The following is a 22,806-nucleotide window of genomic DNA, read 5'->3' as shown; positions in this document are numbered from 1 at the left end:
TGCAAACCATGTATCTGGTAAAGGGCTTGTATCTAGAATATACAAAGAATCCTTATGATCAGTAAAAAAACAAAAACAAAAACAAATAATCCAATTAAAATCGGACAAAGGACGTATGCCTCTAAATATACACACGCGTGCCTTTAAAGAGGATATACAAATGGCCAATAAGCTCCTAAAAAAGATGTTCAACATCATCAGTCATCAGCAACATGGAAGTCAAAACCACAACGTGATACTACATCACACACACCAGGATGGCTGGAATCAGAGGTCAGACATCAACCAGTACTGGAAAGGACGTGGAGAAACGGGGACCCTCACGAGCTGCTGGTGGGAATGTAAAATGATCCAGGTGCTCTGGAAACCAGTCCGGCAGGTCCTCGACTGGTTAAACACAGAGTCACCATATGAGCCGACAATGCCCCTCCTAGGTATATACCCAAGAAAAATGAAAATACACATCCACACAAGTACCTGTACGTGAACTTTCACAACAGCATTCTGCACAAAAGCCAAAAGGAGAAAGAGAACCTAAGTCACCATCAATACACGAGTGGATAAATGAAACGTGGTGTATCCTACAACAGAGGACTGACCTCAGTCATAAAAAGGAAGAAAGTCCCAATACACACTACAACATGGACGAGCCGTGAAAACCCACAATAAGTGAAAGAGGTCAGTCACCAAAGATCACATCCTACGGGATTCCGCTTACACGAAAGTCAAGAACAGGGAAACCTAGAGGGACAAAAAGTTGATTAGTGGTTGCTTAGGACCAGGGGTGAAGGGGAAGAATGAGGAAGAGAGTGAAAGGGTCAGGGTTTCTTTCTAAGGTGATGAAGATATTCTAAAATGGGCTGTGGTGATGGTGCCGCATATGTGTGAATATTCCAGAAACTACTCAACTGTACAGCTTAAAGGGGTGCATCATATGTTATGTAAATAGTATCTTGATAAAGCCATTTTAAAAATGAGGGGGGGGGGGCGTCTGGGTGGCTCAGCAGGTTGGGCGACCGACTTCGGCTCAGGTCATGATCTCACAGCTTGTGAGTTCGAGCCCCACATCGGGCTCTGTGCTGACAGCTCAGAGCCTGGAGCCTCCTTCGGATTCTGTCTTCCCCTCTCTCTGCACCACCCCCCCACTCACACTCTGTTTCTCTCTCTCGAAAATAAACATTAAATTTTTTTTTTTTAATGAGGGGAAAAGGAAGGGGAACAGAGAGAGGCGAACAGGATGCTCTATTTGCCACCAAGCTAACAAACAGGTGGAAGTCGATGAGCATTCTCCCCAGGGAACAAGGGTCAGAAGCCCTCACAATGGAAAAGAAGTCTGTGGGCCTTCTCTAAAGATACAGTAACTACAATAACGACATTATAAACCTTCCTAACCACCAAGAAAAGATTTTAAAACGAAAGAAAAGGCCACAGAGTACGTATGACACATGTGAGACTAAACACACGGTCGTATCAACAAGCACGGATGGCTGAACTCAGTAAAGCCAAAGTTTTTCAAACGACTCATAAACCACCCCCAACTCTGCTACCTGCAAAAGACATACCTAAACATAAGCCGTTCAGAAAAGAGTGACAGTAAAGGAAGGGCCAAGATTTTAGAGGCCAAGACAGAAAGAAAGCAGGGCTGCGATCTTGAAACATGACAAAGCGGAATTCAGGCCCCACAGCATTAAGCAAGACCGAACGGGGCACGATATAATGCCGAAGGCACAGTTCACATCTGACAAGAGCTCCGTGCCAAAACACAGAGCAGCCAAACCCAGAACTCTCACACAACCAGATGCTGGTGGGGACGCGGAGGCACGGGGCCCCCTATCCATCACTGCCGGGAACGTGAAATGGCGCAGCCACCCTGGAAGGCACTTGGGTGGTCTCTTACAAAACCGATCCAGCGATCCTGCTCCTTCGTGCTCACCCCCAGGAGCTGAAAACTTACGTCCACGCCAACACCTGCAAATACATGTTTACAGCAGCTTCCTTCATAACTGCCCGAACTCGGAAGCCACCAAGACGTCCTTCAGCAGGTGAACGCGTAAACACACCGCGGGCCGTCCAGACAGGGGAATGCTGTTTGGCGCTACGAAGAAATGAGCTACAGGCCAGGAAAAGACATGAGGAAACTTCAATGCTTGCCGCTAAGTGAAGGAGCCAATCTGAGAGAGCTGCGTATCTATGATCCCAACCACAAGACATTCTGGAAAAGGCAACACCAGGGAGACAGTAAAAAGATCCGTGGTTGCCATGGTTATAGGGGAGGGAGGAAGAGGCAGGACAGACAGGATCTGGGGGCGGGATACTACCATGCCGGATACACACCATCACACGCCTGCCGAAACCCATCAAATGCACACCATCAGTGAAGCCTACACTGCAGACTTGGGGGGTGACGATGATGTGTCAACAAGGTACTGCTCCAGTGCAAGATGCTGACGGTAGGGGGCACTGTGACTACGTCGGGCACGTGGGAACTGTACTTACTCCTCAACGTTGCCGTGAACCTAAAACTGCTCTAAAAATAAAGTCTATTTAAAAGAAAACAAAATCCATAAGGGCACCTGGCTGGCTCAGTCGGTTAAGTGTCCGACTTGATTTTGACTCAGGTCATGACGGGTCACGGATCGAGCCCTGTGTCAGGCTCTGTGCGGAGCAGGGAGCCTGCTTAAGATTCTCTCCCTTGCTCCCTCTGCCCCCTCCCCTGCCTGTGCACTCTGTCTCTAATTAAAAAAAAAAAAAAAAATCAAAGCCAGAAAGAAATCTCTTAAAATAGGTAAGAAAGAAAGAAAGACCAAAACTTGAAGGAGCTCAGAAACCGCTAAAGTAACACAACTGCATGCAGGTTGTGGGGGACAGGACGGGATGACGGCCCGCTCATTCTCAGGTAGTGTTCAGGGGGACCGCAAGACGAGTGACTTTACGCGTCACGGATGTCTGCACTTCGCAAGTGACAGCAAAAGGAGGGAGGCATGGACGCGCGCGTCGGGCCTGGAAGGACAGGTGGCCCGCAGTCACGTTCCGGTTGCCGCGAGGAGGCGGACTCTACATCGTCCGGGTCTGTCATTCTCACAAAGAAACTGCATTTACGAGCCACAGGAAATGAACACAGGGAGGGTTCAGAACATAATACAGTATTTTTTATATCACAGACTCCAACCACCCCTGATAACCTGAAGTTGCTCTTAAGGGAAAACAGGTTCCGCTTCAAAGGTCCAGCTAAACACGTGAGCAAACGGGTGACCAAGGAGCCTTAGGGTGGGGAGCGGATCTTCCTCTTTTTTTTTTAACGTTTATTTATTTTTGAGAGAGAGAGAAAGAGAGAGAGAGAGAGAGAGAGAGAGAGAGAGAGCATGAGCTGGGGAGGGGCAGAGAGAGAGGGAGGACACAGAATCCGAAGCAGGTTCCAGGCTCCGAGCTGTCAGCCCAGAGCCCGACGCGGAGCTCGAACTCACAAGCTGTGAGATCATGACCTGAGCCGAAGTCGGACGCTCAACCGACTGAGCCCCGGGGCGCCCCCCGTATCTTCTTAACAAACAGAAACCGGGGCGCCTGGGTGGCGCAGTCGGTTAAGCGTCCGACTTCAGCCAGGTCACGATCTCGCGGTCCGTGAGTTCGAGCCCCGCGTCAGGCTCTGGGCTGATGGCTCGGAGCCTGGAGCCTGTTTCCGATTCTGTGTCTCCCTCTCTCTCTCTGCCCCTCCCCCGTTCATGCTCTGTCTCTGTCCCAAAAATAAATAAAAAAAAAAAAACGTTGAAAAAAAATTAAAAAAAAAACAAAAAAAAAACAAAAAACAAACAGAAACCAAGGCAAGGAAATGCACCCGACACCTTCTCCTAGCACGGTCCTCTCCACCTGCCTCAGACTAGGACTGACAGGACTCAGCATGTCTGGAAACCATTCTCTCTTTAGGCTGTGACTGCTGGCTTCTAAAACTGTCAAGTCTTAAAACTGTACTTGGTCTTACTACTTTAAAGTGGAAATTTCCAGTAAAAAAAAAAAATGGCCAATGTACCGACTTTATTTTAAAATATATACAGTGACTACTGGAGAAGCTATCTACAGTTACATGTTAACATTATAAAAACACTAAACGGTTTCTAAACAAACAGCGAACCGTTTGAACTCGCACGTGAAGCACGCTGCCAAGCGGAGCGTCTCTTACCCACTCTCCTTCACATCCAGGTGGTCGAACATCTGGATCAGGGAGACAGCGACTTCGTATATGTCCTTAGTAATCACCGGCTCCTCCAGGATGTGAGGAGAAAGCTAAACACAGGAAAAGGAAAGGCCGGAAGATCAGAACAGGATTACAAGGGGTTCTGGGTTCAGACAGGTGACTGTCTTTAGTGCGTCACTTTAACACCCTAATAAAAAGAGTACTGTCAGCAGCCAATACACGAACGCTTGCCGAGCGCCAGGCCCCAACGGACACGGTACGGACGAGTTCACCCCCCGTCCCTGTCACTGGGGCGCAGATGGGCTCAGAGTGCAGACACACAGAGGTGGGACGTCTGTCGGGAAACCTAGTCTGAAGACAGAGCGAGCAGCTCCAGATGCGTACAGAACCCAGCGCCGGCGCCCCTCCCGTCAGGCGCCCGTCTCAACAAGTCCTGAGACATCACCGCCACCACCGTCACAAGGACCGGGGAAGGCTAACACCCCGTTACATCCGCCAACTTACAGGAAGAATATACCGAAGTCACCTATGTGCCAGGGCACGGGTCGCCAGACTACTTTTAATCGCATACTAAAACAAAACTAATGAGCCCAGCTCGTTTAAAACTGCCCTCCAGGGGCGCCTGGGTGGCGCAGTCGGTTAAGCGTCCGACTTCAGCCAGGTCACGATCTCGCGGTCCGTGAGTTCGAGCCCCGCGTCAGGCTCCGGGCTGATGGCTCGGAGCCTGGAGCCTGTTTCCGATTCTGTGTCTCCATCTCTCTCTGCCCCTCCCCCGTTCATGCTCTGTCTCTCTCTGTCCCAAAAATAAATAAACATTGAAAAAAATAAAAATAAAAAAAAAAAAAAAACTGCCCTCCAGACACCTCCGCAGAATGCGGGAGGTCAACCGCAGCAGCCACCCCCCCGGTGAGGTTGGCATCACTGGTCTGAGCTGACGGCTTCATGGAACCAAGGCCACCACCGTGGAAGAGTCTCTCTACAACATCCGGCACAACAGTTATGGCATAATTTCCAGAAAATCTCTTTCATAGCCATATCGGGGGTTTTTTTGCACCAAGAGTAAGAAAGCTTTTGTGGTGTATTTAATAACCTTACTTATCAAGTACTATGCTCAAAGCACTGCATTCAACTTTGTGAAAAACACATCAGAAGTCTACAAGTGATAAGTAGTTAGCCACAGATGCAAACTTTTCCCCCCGTTTTTAGAGTAAATTAAGTCAGCTGGTAAGAAACCATTTTTCATTATTAGTACGATCCTATTCATCAATAACTGTGAAGGAGCATTCTAATCTTTACCTGGAACGACTTTCTACTTTATCCAAACGATAACCGTAACAGAAACATACAAAACAGAAATAGAAGGAAAGCATAGTTTTCACAAACCCCAACAGTGGCATTCACACCCATCAGAACGATTTTTCTACAAACCAGTAAGCCACGGAAAAGGTACGTCACCAATTCAGAAGTAACTTCACTGTGTTCTAGAATCCAAACCCAAAGACTATCGTTTAAATACAATACAAGACACCAGATACAGCCCCGCTTTCTCCCAGCAGGCGTCACACGGGTGACGACGGGAACAGTGAGGTGGGTCACGGGCCCACTGATCCACGGCTGCCCTCGCCCCCACCACGTGTGAGAGTCAGGGGCAAACAACAGACGACAGACGAGGTCTCTGCTCCCCCAGACGGCACGGTGCGCTCAGAGCGAACGGGCCCACTCGCTCAGCCGATGCGCTCCGACAAAAGATAGAGCAGGGGAAGGGGCAGAAACGTGGAGGGAACGAATTCACGCAGGCGGAAACGGAGAGACTCACTCCTCCGCCGAACTAACGACCGTGACGCCGTCAGCAGGAGGAGGCTGAAGCTCGTGTTTCTGCCCCACGCGGAGAGGCTGGAGCCCTGCGCGTCTGCCGTCACCACGAGCCGGCGGTGCCGAGGCGGCCAGCTGGTCCCAGGAGGAGGGCGAGAGACGTGCCAGAACGAGCGCTGCAGACGGTAGGAAACGAACGGTGCCGACACGGCCAGGCACCATCGGGGAGCAGAACGGGGACCTCAACCTGTCTCACCGTCCCCGTGATCCCCTTGAAGTGGGTTACTGCCCAACTGTGAACAGGATTATAAAAGCCCTGTCCAGGGCGGGAAGGCGTGGGGAGTGGTGGGCGGGGCCACGCTCTCCTTCAGCTCTGCTTCCGGCCTAAAGCTACACATCGCGGGCGCTCCCTCCTGTCTCACTTCTAAGGGGAGGGTGAAAACAAAAAAGTTGAAAATAAGTAGTGAAAAGAACTCCTCAGAAGACGTCGAAAAGAACAGCCAGGGTTGGCAACAGAAAGACCACAAGGGCAACACTGGCCTCAAGGGAAGGGGGACTTTCAAGAAAACCAAACTGGCCAAAGGTGTCAAATATTACAGGGAGGTCATGGTAAGTTTAGGGCAGAGGACTCTCAACTTCAGGAAGTCGCTAGTGATCCTGACAAATGCCATCTCAGAACAGGGGCAGTGGGAGCCAGACCACGGAGAGAAACACGGGACCTCGTGAGGGTGCGTTTTAAGATGGGAGAGACTCAGTTCTGATGAAATGGGGACAGGTAAGGGGCAGTGGAGAAGGCACTAGGAAAGGTAACACGAGGAGGGTGTTGGGGCGCCGGGGGGGCTCAGTTGGTTGAGCAACCAACTTCGGCTCAGGTCACGATCTCGTGGTCTGTGGGTTCGAGCCCCACGTCAGACTCTGTGCTGACAGCTCGGAGCCTGGAGCCCGCTTCGGATTCTGGGCCTCCCTCTCTCTCTGCCCCTCCCTGACCCACGCTCTTTCTCTCTCTCTCAAAAGTAAACATTACAAAAGAAAAAAAAAAAAAAAAAGCAAGGAGGGGGCAACAGTCAATCAGAAAAGGTCCCTAAGAAGGCAGAAAGGGAGAAAGGCTGGTGTCCGCAGAAGGAACGCTGCTTCTCCCCTGTAACATTAGATGGTGCGCCCAGGGAGTAGTAACAATAACAAAACTGGAATTTTTAAAACTCCTCTGACTCCAAAAACTATACAGCAGAATCTATACAAAATACTGCTTTTATAAGGCTTAATGTTAATATATTCATTCACCGAAATATTTCCTGAGTACCTATTAAGTACCAAGAACAGGATACTGGGTATGCAAATGCCAAAACCGGGTTCTCCCCAGCCTGGAGAACACGAGCCCCTGGCTGGAGAGGAGTCCAGGCTGCCCCGCCCGCACGGGAGCAGAGGGCAGGTGCCCAGGCCTGACCCAACTCCACAGTGCACCCACGAGCAATCATCGACGTGATTCCAACACACAACGGCCAGCTGGAAAGACTTGTAAAACCATCGGTACTTTCACATTCCAAAATGGGCCAGAAAGTACAAAACTTTTAAATGTGACGAAGTGCCCTCTCCCCTCCACCTTGAATACGGGCTGCAATCAGTGACTTGTGTCCAAACAGCAAAGGACAGACGTGTCTCTCTTATGCTGCTTACATCTCACTGGGGTGGGAGTGGGGGGGGGAGGGAAACAGGCAATGAGCAAAGAAACAGGTAAACACATACAAATACACAAAAGAAAAAGGAAGGGACAGTAACACTGTAGGGCAGAAGTTTGGCTAAAACTTCCTTGGCCAGGAGGGGCGCCTGGGTGGCTCAGTCGGTCGAGCATCTGACTTTGGCTCAGGTTGTGATCTCACAGTTTGGTGGGTTCAAGCCCCGTGTGGGGCTCTGTGCTGACAGCGTGGGGCCTGGAGCCTGCTTCAGATTCTGTGTTTCTCTCTCTCTGCCCCTCCCTTGCTCACACTGTCTCTCTTTCAAAAACAAATAAAAAATTTTTTTTAAAAACTTCCTTGGCCAACATCACCAGTGATAGGCCACGCTGGCGGTCCCCCCGTGACAATACAGCACTTCACCCCAGTGGTCTGCCTCCCCAAGATCCATAGCCCCAAGTCTACTCATGAGAAAAACATCAGAAGAATTCTAACAGTGGGGAATCCTACAAATACCTGACCAGTACTCCTACAAACCGTCAAGGTCATCAAAAATAAGAGACGTCTGAGAAACTGTCACAGCCCAGAGAAGCCTACAGAGACATGACGACTCAAAGCAATGTGGGACCCTGAGACAGAGAAAGGAAATTAGGGAAAAACCAGTAAAATCCAAATAAATACAACTTTAGTTCTAATAATATATCAGTTAGTTTCTTGGTTCTGACAGTTTTTTTATCAACGTGAACTTTAGAATCCAGGTGACAGGTGTTTACTATAAAATTCTTATAACTTTCCTGTTTTTTTGAAATATTGTCATCTACAAAGTTGGAAAAAAAGACGTGCCACATTTTAATGGCCATCGCTGGCCTCCCTCCACTGTAACAGATTTGACAAAATGTGTCTTCTTACCTTAGGTGGAACCCAGTCGGCTGACTCACCATCGTCGAGGCTATAGTCTACTTCCACATCACAAATGTTTGTGGTAAGAGTCCAACTCCTACACAGAGCAGTCTGGCACCGTCCATCAAAATCACAAGTGCACACACCCTCTGACCTGGCAATTCCACCAGCAGACACTGTCTTCTACAAGGCATAACCTACACAGGGGTCTTCAATGGGGCAGCCGACCACCCACGGACTGTCTGGAAACACTGTTGGTGGTCACAGTGGGGGCCCCACTTGCAGCTAGCGGATCAAGGCCAGAAACGCTGTTAAACATCCTACAGTGAGTGCACGGGGCGGCCCCCACCACAAAGAACCGGCCCCAAATGTCAACAGTAACAAGGCAGAGAGAGCCCAGCCTCTGAACACACTGTCGGGAGCGCACAGTCTCCTCCCGCAGCACTGCTTTCAACCAGAACACACCAGGGGCACCCGGGGGGGATCAGCCGGTTCAGGCCTCCAACTCTTGGTTTCAGCTCAGGTCACACTCTAACGGTTCATGGGGTGGAGCCCCACGTTGGGCTCGGTGCCGACAGTGCAGGGCCCGTTTGGGATTCCCTCTCTGCCCCTCCCCCGTTCAAAATACATAAAGAAACTTAAAAAAGAAGAAGGCCAGAAATACTGGCGATTAGTGAGATACGGACATGAGAGAACAGAATGTAGCTCTGAAAAGAGAATGAATAAGCTGTGAGTTGGGAAAGGACATGAAAAGCGGAACGAGAAGGCAAGGTGCACCGAGGGCACTGCTGTTTCTGTAAAGGGAGAAACCGCACATTTGTATCTGCTCATATAGACATTCAGAGTTACAGCACGATTCCTAAGAAATTAGTGACAGTGGTTTCCTCTCGTTGGCAGGGGAGCTGAGCAGAGGACAGGAGGGGGAAGGAGAGAGTTTATACCTGCCCATAAACCTCTTTTTGATTTTTGAATCCTGTAAATGTATTACCCACGTGAAAATAATGTCAAATCAACTGCAACTTTTCCTAAGGATGTATCATCCCGGTCCTTCACCGTCGGTACACTCCTCCTTCAATTGAGAGCACCACAATTTGTATTATAAGAAGCAGTTTAATCAAAGTAAAATTTGAAATAAAACTACCTCCCACTCTCAACTGAATCTACAATTTTATAGCTGACCAAAATCTGACATTTTACTTTTCACCAACAAAGTGTAAAACCAATCCAACAACTTTCACAGGAGCGTACAATGTGTTTCGATGCCCACAGTTCACAGCAACAAACTCGGGGCTCTCCCGACCCGTCCTTCTCCAGCCCCAGCCCGCACCATCTCCCAGCTTGGATTTCGTACAGTCTTACAATTGCAGCTGACCAGTGCGGGCTTACTCTGACACAAAGGCACATTCGCTATGAAAGAAACAATGCCTTCCAACATACCCTGCTGTGATGCATGTGCCCCAAATCATCAAGATAATACTCTTCGACTGAATGGGGCTTTCCTTCCACTTCAAAAACATACGCAGGGTTCATCTTGTTCTGGACAGGAACGGCAAAGTAATCTGCAAACTCTTTGCAACTGATGGTGGCCGACATGAGGATTATCTGCAGAAGAGAAACCATTAGAACAAACAAGAGCAACAACAACAACTAAATGTGATGTTGTTAAATTACCAAGCTTGTCTTCTGCCTTAGTAATTTTCAAAACTTCAGTACGATACATTGACTTAACCTTTAACGGAGTACAAACTATTACAGTTGAACGAATGCTCAGAGACAACCAACTTTTACTACTTCTCCTAAATTATTTTATCAAGTGAGAGACTACAATAAAGCTAACCTATGACCACTTATCTAAAAGGAACCTTTGCATCAGAAAACAAAAGTAAAAACGAGCAAGTTACTAGATGAGGTGTTACAGAAACGCCAGGGAGCAGAACAGCAAGGAGGCAGACGCGGAGCCAGAAAACCCCGGCGCTGAGCCACGAATCTGGAGCAGTCGGTCCCAGGGCCACAGCGGAGAGAAACCAGCCTAGGCCGAAGCAGGACACAGAGGCTCGGGGACCCACCACAAGTGGCCAGGTGTGCCAGGAAGCAAATACGGGATGTCCTCCGTGGGAAACTCTGTGTCAAAGCCAGGAGCAGCACCCACAGCACCCCAGATGTGCAGCGGACAAGGCAGCAGTGCCACGAAGGACACGCGCCATCCGCCAGTCTCTGAGACGCTCACCGGGGGTAAACCCAACTCTCGGCCGGCTGCCGACGACCCAATGCGTTACTGTGTAAACAAAATACGTGTATTTTCCCCTAAGATGTTAGCTCCAGATGGTAGAAAGCATATTAACCAGAACTCATTTAAGATGAGTTGCTTCAGGTTGGAAGGAAGCCTCTGAGAAGCCGTGTGGGTGTAAGAGTGGCCCCCACGGGGCATCCTCGGTCCCGGCAGATGCTCTCTAAACTGTCTTCCGAGGGACAGTGAGGCTGATGGCGTGCGGGGCCTCTGTTCGGTTGAGGCGGCATGCGGACATGAGGCCAGACCAGACTGCTCAAGGCCATCGAGACTCCTCACTGCCACCAGCCTCTCCTCCAGACAGACAACTCGGCAGCCTGCTCAAGACACCAGCGTGGGACCGACCTGAGTGTGATCAGCCAACAGTGACAGCGGGGCCAGCAGGTGTGGGGACGGCCCAGAGCCAGGAACCTCTAAGGGTCTGTGCGGCAGAGGAAGGGGAGACCTTCAGGCCCATCTTCCCACGCTCCCGAATCTAAGTCTCTGACGGCAACTCTCTTTTTAAAAAGTACTAAAAAGAGAATTTTTGAGCATTTCAAAAAACTCGGTATAATGCCATCTATAACTTGATTTCTCATTTCTTGGCCCAGAAAATATTCTGCTTCATAGGTTTAACAAATGAAGAAAATACTGAAACCAACCAATGGTTTCCTACCATTTTTATAATGGGAACCAAATTCCTGCCCACCATTTTCAGCAATGTGGTAGACTTCTTTTAAGTAGGCTTCGCACCCAGCGCAGGGTCCAGTGTGGGGGCTTAAATTCACCATCAAGACCTGAGATCAAGACCTGAGCTGAGACTAAGAGTTGGATGCTTAACCGACTGAGCCACCCAGGTGCCCCTAAAAACAAAGTCTTAAAAAAATAATAATTCCTAATGACTAAGTAATTTGCATGTTACAGAAATTTATGCTGATATGTTAGACTATGAAGTTTCCAATTTTTCTTCAGTTTCCATCATTTCAATGGTATCATGTGACCTGAGTCAAAGTCAGACACTCAACCGACTGAGCCACCCAGGCGCCCCAAAACGAAGTCTTAAAATGACAACCAAAAGGTCCCAAATTGTTGAACAATCTTTAATGTCACCTTTAAGATTCCAAAAAAGGAATAGAACAGCCAAATTCCTGCATTCGTGCTACAATCGTGTCAAGCAGTGACACAATTACAATTTTCAGATTCCATCTGTCTGGCGCCCACCAGGTGAGCCTCCTGAGGCAGACGGGTCTCATCCTGGGAGCGGAGTCCCAGGAGATGCTTCCCTAAGCAGATGAACAGACGGAAGACTGGCAGACAACTGCTTTCCAACAGCAGCAAAGCCCGTCACAGCCCTTTCCACGAGGCCACACTCCAGCCGCGGCCACCCTTCGGAAGCTGCTCCCCACACACGGGGTGGCCTACATGGGGAACACGTAATTATCACAACCCTCCGCTAGTTCAGTCGAGTTCACGCCCTCCTCCTTTTAGTTCACGTGATGCAAACAGCAATCACCATCCCCAGGGACTTTCAGTCAACTCAAAACCTAAGTCTTTAAAACAGCAGCGCACAGAACTGTCCTCAGGGCGCCTGGGTGGCTCAGTTAAGCGTCTGACTTTGGCTCAGGTCACGCTCTCACGGTCCGCGGGTTTGAGCTCCGCGCCGGGCTGGGCACTGACAGCCTGGAGCCTGCTTGGGATTCTCTCCCTCTCTCTCCATGCCCCTCCCTGACTCATGCTCTCTCTCTCCAAAATAAATATACTTTATAAAAAAATTTTAATTAAAAAAACCCTCAATTCCTCTTCTGGTGTCGTTTTTAGAACAAAGACTGCAGATGTAGTCACATACCTCCAAACTGTGGTAATTATTCAACCAAAAGCAGTGATCCAACACTCAGTATTTCATTAGAGTCAACAACCATCACATCACTTTCTGCCTGGAGAAAATTTCCGAATTTAATGCAACATAATAATCCAAAAAAAAAAAAAAAAAGATTCCACACTCCCATCCTGAGGGAATGCCCTGGAGCCAGCTTCCTGGCCAGATGTGGAGGAGGACACACGACAACAAATGTCAAGAGTCACTGCTTTCGATGGTTTCTGAAAAAACGAAGAGACACAAATCCAAATCATAAACCTTAACCCTGAATATTCCCGTTACTCAGGAAATCAGATTTACCTTCACAAAACGCGAATTTGTTCTCAGAAGTTTGCGGACTACCAACAGCAGGAAATCCATTTCTTCAGTCCGTTCGTGTACCTGCAAAATAGAAAAGTGGGGCGCCCCACGTGGCAGCCAGCAACGCACATGACCGCGCCGCGGAGGCGGAAGCGGCTCTGACCGTCGCCGGGAGGCGGGGGGCAGGGCAGCTGGCTCTGCTAAACGCGCTTCCTCTGGACGGACCGGACGGCGCTCCCGGCTAAGAGGAAGCCGGGCCGCCTGGCCCACGAACGAGAGGGCACAGAAGAGGCCCGGGTGGGTCTCTTCCCCCTCGGTGCTTCTCTCTGGGGCCTTCTCTCTGGGGCATCTGGGCAGAGAACTTAGCATCTCTGGTCCCGCGCGTGCAATGCCAGTGGTGCCCCCCGGGGTCACGGAGTCCAGCGGAACCATCCCCACCCGTCCCCGGCACAGACAGCCACCGGACCCACCTCCTCTGCTTTCCCCTGCCAACCACACGCTCCCCTCAGTCTCCAGCTGCACCCAGGCTGGCAAGTGAGCACAGGGCGGAGGCTGAGGCCAGCGTGCCCGCTCCGTGAGACGCAGAACCGTGGCGACCGAGGGTGGGCCGGGTTGGCTGTGGCACGGTCAGGTCAGCCACAAACGGGCAAGCAGATGGAGGCTAGGAGCCGAGGGCACCAGGGGGAGCTGCGGGCGCTCGGGGTCACCCTGGGGAGCTGGCGTGGGAGCTGCAGCCCAGGGAAAGCAGCCCCGTCCCCACCCTCCTCTACCTTCCCCCCACCGCCCCCGGCGAGGCAGGCAGGGCCCCCACGGACCCACAGCTCCCTCAACCTCCCCTGCTCTGCCGGCCCCAGGCCAGCCAACGGCAAACGTTTGGGTCACGTCGGGCTGCTTTTCTACAAGAACTGTCACTCAGCCGGGGTAACTCAATGCACAAGGGGACAGTAAGATTCGATTCTGGGACATTTTGCCGCCAAAGTGGAGAGACTGGCCGCCGAGTCCAAAGGCGGGAGCGCTCTTCCCCTTGGTGTCCAGGCCCAGTCATTATTCCACAGCCACATCTGCCCCTGGTCCCGCTCCTTCCTCACTCCCCACCGAAGGGGAGCCGTGGGGGAGCGGGACAGGGAAAAGAAAAGAAAAACAGCACCTGAAAAGTATTTAACGTTCACATGAATGGCTGGACATCCCAGGGACACCATTATAAATGTAATCCTTATTTCATCCTATCACCAGACTCCGGAACACCTCAGCACAAACATCCCGTCTCCTACTCGAGAAAGAAAAATAAAGGCTCTCATCAGCCAAGAGCCCCCAGGTGACTTCTCCTCAGCGTTCAGTTCCCCGCGGCCACCACACCCTGACTTTCTAGACCCGGCTTCTCCCCAGGTTCTCCGGGCCGTCCGGCCTCCCTCTCCTGCCCCGAGGACCCCACAGTCCTCTCCCTGCCACCGGCCAACACACACCTCAGCAGGGATCTGTCTCCCCGGGGGAGTGGCTGAAGGGAGACACCACCAGTCATGTGTTGATAATCTCCGCCCGATGAGGCCAGTACTGGGAAAATGCTTATTGAAGGAATGGTTACCTGAAGCCACTTTATTCTTTTTCAAGAGCTGACAAGTTAAAAACATTATCATCCCGTTTTCAACAGCCTGGCCGTCTTCAACCTTTGCTCTTAGATTGCCTTTGAAATTCAAATCATCCCTCTATTTAGGAACAATATTGCTTATAAACCTAAAATTTCAAGCATATCCAACCCATTCTTCGCTGAGGCAGGTAATTATCAGCATGCCTACTAGGTGCAGGGGACACAGGTGCAGAACCAGAAGCTGTGGTGGCAGGGTGACAAGACAGCCTCTGCTAGCCATGGCTCCCCTGCGGGACAGGCCCTTGCTCCGGGAAGGAACGAAGTCAGTAACGCGGGAGGACAGGTGTGTCCTCACCACTCAGGGACGTGCGTACAAGCCCAGTCAACGGTCAGAAAGACAGCGGACACACAGAAAATAAATGGGGGCACCGGCAGCAGAGCTCTCGAGTGAACTGCCCAGGGCGAATGCCACAAGGCCGTTTGCTGTCGCCAGCCTGTAGTATTAAGGCTCCGGGAAGTATTACGTACTGGGTAATGGCACCTTTGGATACACTGCCCGTGAAATTGCATTTCATCTCTATCTAATCTAAAGACGCTCAAAAATAACCATCATAGGGGCGCCTGGGTGGCGCAGTCGGTTAAGCGTCCGACTTCAGCCAGGTCACGATCTCGCGGTCCGGGAGTCCGAGCCCCGCGTCAGGCTCTGGGCTGATGGCTCGGAGCCTGGAGCCTGTTTCCGATTCTGTGTCTCCCTCTCTCTCTGCCCCTCCCCCGTTCATGCTCTATCTCTCTCTGTCCCAAAAATAAATAAACGTTGAAAAAAAAATTTTTTTTTAAATAAATAAATAACCATCATAAAGAAAAACCCTGAGCCAGACTGTACGTCACGCTATTTTGCAAAGGACAAGAGATCGTCTTCCTACCTTCCACTCTCCCAAACATCTCCTGGTAATGTAAAACCACGTTTAGCTGTGCACACGCTAGCAAATGCACCTGCTCGGCCCCTCCTCCAGTAGGTCTGAGTGCTGCTGACCATCACACGCATTTCAACAGAGTGGAACGCTGACCCTCCACAGCCGCCCGGGCAGTTTCACGTCAGCCTCTGTCTCTAGCCCCATCTCCAACCTTCCACAAATCTAGCTCTTTGCCGATGTTTTTCATGCCTCCAGAAAGGCGTAATTACTGACGGGCTTTAAAAGTCAAGACTGCGGGGTCAGGCATTTCCAAAACTCCTGGGAAAGAAAACTCAACACAACATCCTCCCACCACAAAAAAACTTGTTTAAAATATAAACAAAATCAATCAAATATTCCATCCTGAGAAAAATCCAGAAAGCTAAGACTGGCACAAAGACTCTTTACTAGAGCTTCTTAAGAAAGGAGACTATATCAGTATCTCACGTGTACTTTATTTTCTTAAAAAAAGCACAACTGTCCTCATTTTACTAGATGGAAAATACCTGCATACAATGAAAGTTCTTCTGAGCGTCTGACGTGACTAACACTCTAAACCAGGGCTCGGCAGACTTTTACTGCAAAAGGCAGGTAGTGAGGACGCCCGGCTGCTGCAGCCACGCCTCTCTTTAGCACCAGCAAACAAACAAACCAAACTGTGTTCCCATAAAACTTTATGTACGAAGGCAGGTGCCAAATTTGGCCTGAGGGCTGGAGTTTGCCAACCCCGCTCTAATCAAGGAACCTGGTCACAGGCCTCAACCTCCACACCTGTGTTTTAGAGCTAAACGCCAACAAAAAACCAAAATCAACATCTAGCAATAGAATAAAGCAGATACAGACCAACGGCACGACACTTTACAAGGAGGGAACATTTACAATAATTTGCACATTGTTCTCTTACAGAATAAGAACACGAGCGTAAGGGCAGAGCTGTGTTCAAGAAGTGCGCACCTCATCGATGAAGATGTGGGTGAACTCCACCAAACTCTTAGTACTGACTATTTTCTGAAGCAGGACTCCCGTTGTCATATAAATTAACTTGGTGTCTTCTGTTGCTATCTTCTCTAACCCTACCTAAAAGCAGAGAGGGAAAAGAAAAAGGAGAAAACTTTCAGGTTTCAATGGTTCACATTTAACTACCAAGAAGGCTATGTCCACACTGGACCTCCGTATTGGAGGTAAGTAAGAAAGGGAATAAAAACTAGAGGCTCTAAGTTAAAACTGTCATTCTCAGGCACCTGGGTAGCTCAGCCAGTTCAGCGTCTGACTCTTGATTTTGGCTCCGATCACGATCCGCGGTTCGTGAGTTCGAGCCCCACACTGGGCTCTGTCCTGACAGTGCAGAGCCTGTTTGGGAGTTTGTCTCCCTCTCTCTCTCTCAAAATAAACATTAAAGAAAAAAAGAAAAAACTTAAAAAAAAACACCATCATTCTCAAGATGATTTTTTTCCTTCTCTTTTTCAGGGGGTGGGGGGAATGTGGCTTATCTAGTCATACTGCCTGTACCATTTTTATGTTAAGACCGTGGTGTATGAAGACATCCACGTACAAAGATAAAATCACAAAAACCGTGAGTCTCAGAATTCTGGCTCCTTTCGTATTCAACCAAGAAAGAAATGGAAGTTCTCATCAAAAAATTCAGTTTCACTGCTTTTTAAACATTATTATTATTTTTTTTTTTTTTTTTAGAGAGAACGCATGGGAGTAGGGGAGAGGGGCAGAGGGCGAGAGAGAGAGAAAGCGGAGCAGAGGGAGAGAGACAGAGAGCAGAGCCCGACCCGGGCTCAATCCCACAACCCCAGGATCACGACCAGAGTCAAAATCAAGAGTCAGCTGCTCAACTGACTGAGCCACCCCGGCGCCCCAAGTTTCACTGGTTTTCACATTACACCGCAGGTCTGCCCTGTAAGCAACTGGTTTCCTTTCAATTTCCAGCAGAAACCGTCGACTTCTACAGAACAACACGCTCACGAGGAAAGAGGTGGCTTGCTCCCGGCCTCACCTGATAGCCCACCAGACCACCGAGCGTCCAGGCGCGCTCTTTGCTGATCCACCGGGCGATGCTGGTGGCCCCTATCTTCCGGGGCTGGGTGACCACGACGCTGCAGTAGGCAGAGCGCTGAACGTAATGGTCCAGGATATACTGTGGCAGCTGAGTGCTTTTGCCACTGCCCGTGGCACCGTGTATGATCACCACAGAATTACTTTCTATCAGAGAAATAACCTACAATTTAAGAAAAATTCTTTTGAGATTGCCACCAAGCTAACGATGACATACGGTATTATCTACGAACCGAAAACTTTACCTGGGGAGGATGTTCAGGGCTTATTTTCCTTTCATCTTTAAAAGTTAGATTATTACGTAACCGTCTAACCGTCACAAAAGAGCACGAAGGCTGCAAACGGTTGTCACCCTGAAAACCACTGTGACTGCCGTGAGCAGGAACAGCTCACGGCTCTGGAGAGCCAGGCCAAGGCAGCCACGGGGCCCCAGGGCTCAGTGTCTTTATGCAGAGATGAAAACACCAATTTCTAGAGCTCTCGCTAAGTTTAAACGTCTAGTATTTTTAAATCTTGTAACGAACCTTACGTAATTCTTCTGAGAAACACAAAAGCATTGCTGCCATCACCTCAAGTGGTTTTAACATTTCATTTGAAATTCCGCAGATGCGTTTTCAAATAATTAACTTCTACCGTTCCACTCCCAGACCGTACACAGCGTTTTTAAAACTCCAGTCCAATTCCTGCCCGCCACTCCCTGACTCCACCCTAAATTTATCTGAACCCTTCTCTCTCTAGCAATTGCTACGGTCAGGGAACACCATCTAATTTGAGTAGCGGCCCCCAAAATTAGAGCAGGTCTACTCTACAGAAGTTGCATGACTCACTAAAACAAAACAAAACTTATATCTGGAACATTTGTGGTTTCGTTTTACCTGTAACTCATCCTCTACTAGTACATTAAATAAAGGTTTCAGTACGCTTATTTCTAACATGGCTTAATAACAGGTGGCTAATTAAAAGCGTGATCATCTTGCTGCTATATGCGGCCCAGCATTGTCGATAACAAGACGTATCGGTGATTGATCAAATCAGTTAACAGGCCAGCGGAATGCTGGAGAGAACGGTGGCCAGGGGGCATTATCACTGTATAAAAACACTTGGCAGTGAGTTTTTTTCAAGCAGCAGCTCTCCTGGGGACAGGTGTTTACCGACAGCTATCTCAGGGGGAAGGCTGAACACATTAAAGCACAGCCCAAAGAAAGACCATCAGCATGGTCATCGCACGGCCGAGGCTCAGGACCCTCCGGCCGCCCCACAGTCCGGCACACGCCACGGATGCTTGCCTGGCACCTCGTCACTTTCCAGCTGTAGACCAAAATGTTGGGCCTCAGATACTTATTTAAACAGCAAAATTACATCATGACAAAAATAATTTTACCTCGTCCTTACATCGATTTATAGGCAAATCAGGATATTTGTAAGTTGTCTCCGGGACGCATGCCACATTGCTTAATTTAGCCAAAGATGGCCTTGGACCTGTATTCAAAAAACGAAACAAAACAAAACAAAAAATACTATTACGTGTCTGGGAAAAAAAAAAACAGTAAACAACCCGAAGTTATGTCTAATCTATAAACCCAGCACGCACGTGTCCACAAATGCAGAAGTACATTCTGCAGGCTAACACCGCAAGCAGCGTAACTAGAAGATTCCCTCCGTACCCGCGATGAATCATTTATACGAGCTGGGCACACTCTTACACCTCCATCACAGCCATCATCGCGGTAGGCCTAGCACCACCTCCTAAGACAAAAGACCTACAAAGCACACGGTGAAAAAGTAACGTGAAAAGTAGTCAAAGGGAACCTCGTGTGGAATGGCATCAGGAGGCGCGCGTGCGCGGGGGAGCCCTCACGCCCACCACTCCCTGCCCACCACAGACCCACAGGAAGAGACGCACCTTGCTCAAGGATACGGTCTTACTCTCCCAGCAGGAAGAAGGAAGATTTCCTCTCCCCGCCGGCAACAGCCCAGCCAATGAGAGTCTGTCCCAGCTCAGCCACTGAGAAACCTCTATACTTCCAATTCCCAGTTTACTCCAATGGACTTTTTGTTTACAACAGCCCCGCTCTTCCCCTCCCCCTGCCCTCCCAAAAGAGTCTCCTGTCCTTTGTTCTCAGGACTTGCTTTTGGTTTTTTGGCAGCTTGCTTGTCCCGGATTAAAATGATCTGTTCTTTCCAGAGAAATCCATCTCTTTGCTGGTAAAATAACTGGCAGTTTTATTTTTAAGCTTAACAGTACTAAAATGGTTAAAGAACAGACGTGATTTGAAATTTCAGTAGAATGCACCGATTCATTAAGGGGTAGCTCCTTACTGCTGAAATACACTGGTAGCAGACGAGTGCCGCTCAGGAGCTCCAGGTGCCCTGAAAGGGCGGCCTGACTGCCCACGCAGAGGCCGACTGCGGCACTGACCACTAGCACCCCCTGTAAACACCCTGTCCGGCCTCGGGTCATGACCTGACGAACTGACAGGCATCAAAATTCACAGGACGCAAGCTTTCATCGGGAAATAAACTTCTACTTCCAAAACAAACTTTTAAGGCTCCCGCCGCTTCAAATTTAGAGCTGTTCCCCTTCTTCGGCATCTCTCCCCCGATGCCCGTCTCCCCTTTTCCTCCCAGCCCTTCCTTTCTCTGCCCCAACATCTCCTCATCCTGTGTTCTGCCACCGTCCTTTCTCACCTGATTCACGTGTTCGCAGTGTCATAACTAATCTAATAATAAATTTAAAAAATATATAGCTATTCTCCTACATTTGAATCAAAGTGTGTAGCACTTGTTCTGAATTCACAAAACAGAGCAGTCAGACCTGTTACAATCTTTCGGGCAAAGGTCGCTTCTTTGTAGACAGCAACGCTCTTCCTAGGGCGCCAGGGGCCATGGCCGAAGGAGGACTCCCCAAGCCCTGCCCTCAACAGCTCCAATCTTCCCGTCAGTGCACAGATGGCCACCGGACTCTCAAAAACACGCACTGTCCTTCTGCTGTCCTGTCTCGCTTTCCTCCCATCACTCCTCTCAGCTTTTACATTTTTTTTCTATGTTTACTTTTGAGAGAGACAGAGAGCGAGCGAGCAAGCATGCACACCAGCGGGGGAGAGGAGAGAGAAGGGGGTGGGGGACAGAGGATCCAAAGAGGGCTCCACACTGACAGCGGAGAGCCTGATGCAGGGCTCAAACCCACGAACCCTGAGATCACGACCTGAGACAAAGTCAGACGCTCAGCCGACTGAGCCACCCAGGTGCCCTATCTCCTCTCAGCTTTTGAAGAACTCCATCACCAATGCCACCCTGCCTTCCCAGGTGGTACACCTACTCTTGGTCTCACCCCTTCCAGAAGCTCTCTTGACTAAGGAGTCCTTAGAAGTAATCAACCACACTACCTGCCAAACACTGAGTTGGAGCAAAATTTAATGTCTGGAAAGGTCCTAATTTAAAAATGGCTCCAACAGTTCATTAAGTTATCTGGAATTCTGAATGGTGGCTGGGTATCCAGGCCAGCCCACAAATTAAGAACATAATGTTTACATAAATAGGCAAAAACAAACACTTTCCCACGCGTGATGCCAGTAGGTTTATCAATCAGCAACAGGCCTTTTTTCACGTACTACAGGAGAGGGATGAGAGTCCACTCGGCAGCAGGGGCTCCACTGTAACACAAGACGGAAGAACAAGCAGTGGCAACAGAGGAAGAAGTGGGGAGTGAGAAGCGCGGGGGGACTCAGAAACACAGAAAGGCAGCAGCCGTGTCGTTTGCCAAGCGACTTTAAGACGTGGTTCGCCGTGCTGCTGACCGAGCCATTACTTGGACACCACTGATGTGACTTACGTTCCTTGGTTACGTGCATTTTGAAGGTTGTTACTTAAAGACAGAAGCTGTACAAGAAGAGAATTCTGAAAGTCTTTACCGTCCAAACCCTACGCCTTCCTCCACGGAACACAAACACGGCTGGACGTTTCTAGGTCACTGGCTGAAGCACACCCAGCACAAATCAAGTCCTGCCTCCACGTCCACCGCCACAGGGGACAGGAAACCAAACAGGGAGATGTTCGTGGCCACAAGGCTCTCTCATCTGTACATCAGCAACAAAGGGAGGTGACCAGGCAAAGCATCATGATTAAGTTCTAAGAAAACAAAATGGATAATTCAGGGCATATCAGCAAACTACATATGACAAAGTATAATCCAAAAGTGCCGTGAGAAATACCTCAACCTCACAATTCGCTATTTTTATTTCCTGTTATCTTTTTACCCTGAGTTATTAACATTAAAATGTTTTTACGTGAACTGGAAAAAAACTAGAAACCGCTAGTTTCTCTTCACTAAGCCACATCACTCCAACCTATGGCTTCCACAGTCACATCTCCTCCTACTGATTGCGACCCTCCTGCCCCCTCTTGTAAGAACCCTGTGATCACACAGGGCCCGCCGGGACAGTCTCCCCCTCGCCATTTGACTGTGACTTAATCACAGTTGCAAGGATTCTTTCTCCTGTGAGCTAACACAGTCACAGGTTCTGGGGCTTAGGATCGGACCTCTTCGGGGGCCTATTATCCAGCCTACAACTGTCTGTGCCCAGGCCTGCCCACCCCCACTCTCGATTCTCTGACAACAACGCCCATTTCAAGTCTGGGGCACCAGGGTTTCGTCCGCCACAGACCCCCGGCGCACGTCCCCTCCTCCCTGATCCCCGTGCTGCCCGGTAACGTCTATCATCCGTCAGCTCTAAGCTCAACTGTTAACTTTCCCGATACCCCAGCTCAAGTCAGAAACCCTGGTCTCAGGCCCCCATACAGCTGTCTTTCAGAGCACTCACCTCCACAAGCATGAATCTGCGTAACTACATGATTAAATGATAATCTCTGCGAGGGGAGGGACCGGGTCTTACTACTTACCATATTCCCAGGCCTCACACAGTCCCTGGCACACACCTTGATAAACACTGGTTGTTGAATGAATCCTTGGAATACAGCCAAAGCTATAATTTATGTAACTGCCTGGTGAAAAGTTCCAAAGGCATTAAGATGCCAGGGACAGAGAAAGCAAACAGTTCCAAATCTTAATCCAAATCAAAAGTTACTAGAGCAGATGCCTCCAACTGCAGGCATTCAATCGTAACCTCGCTACTTTCCAGCAGCGGCAATCCCGTGTGGCATGCTCCAGGAGTGGCAGGCGGCGCACCCCAGG

At 49.5% G+C, this 22,806-nt stretch overlaps 1 protein-coding gene across 1 annotated transcript in view; it reads right to left on the bottom strand.

Annotated features, from left to right (window-relative positions):
• Positions 1-22,806, bottom strand: part of TDRD9 (tudor domain containing 9) — a 119,593-nt gene that overhangs the window by 75,985 nt on the left and 20,802 nt on the right. The window contains exons 3-8 of the mRNA XM_030320112.1: positions 18,997-19,094; positions 17,557-17,778; positions 16,506-16,628; positions 13,014-13,094; positions 10,009-10,173; positions 4,175-4,278 (exon numbers count right to left, since the gene is read on the bottom strand). Of these exons, the coding sequence (XP_030175972.1) occupies positions 4,175-4,278; positions 10,009-10,173; positions 13,014-13,094; positions 16,506-16,628; positions 17,557-17,778; positions 18,997-19,094 (793 nt within the window). The remainder of the gene's footprint in view (positions 1-4,174; positions 4,279-10,008; positions 10,174-13,013; positions 13,095-16,505; positions 16,629-17,556; positions 17,779-18,996; positions 19,095-22,806) is intronic.

Source organism: Lynx canadensis, chromosome B3 (assembly GCF_007474595.2).
Source record: "Lynx canadensis isolate LIC74 chromosome B3, mLynCan4.pri.v2, whole genome shotgun sequence".
Classification (NCBI taxonomy): domain Eukaryota; kingdom Metazoa; phylum Chordata; class Mammalia; order Carnivora; family Felidae; genus Lynx; species Lynx canadensis.
The sequence above is the reverse complement of the archived record's forward strand: the minus strand, read 5'-3'. Positions and strand labels throughout refer to the sequence as shown.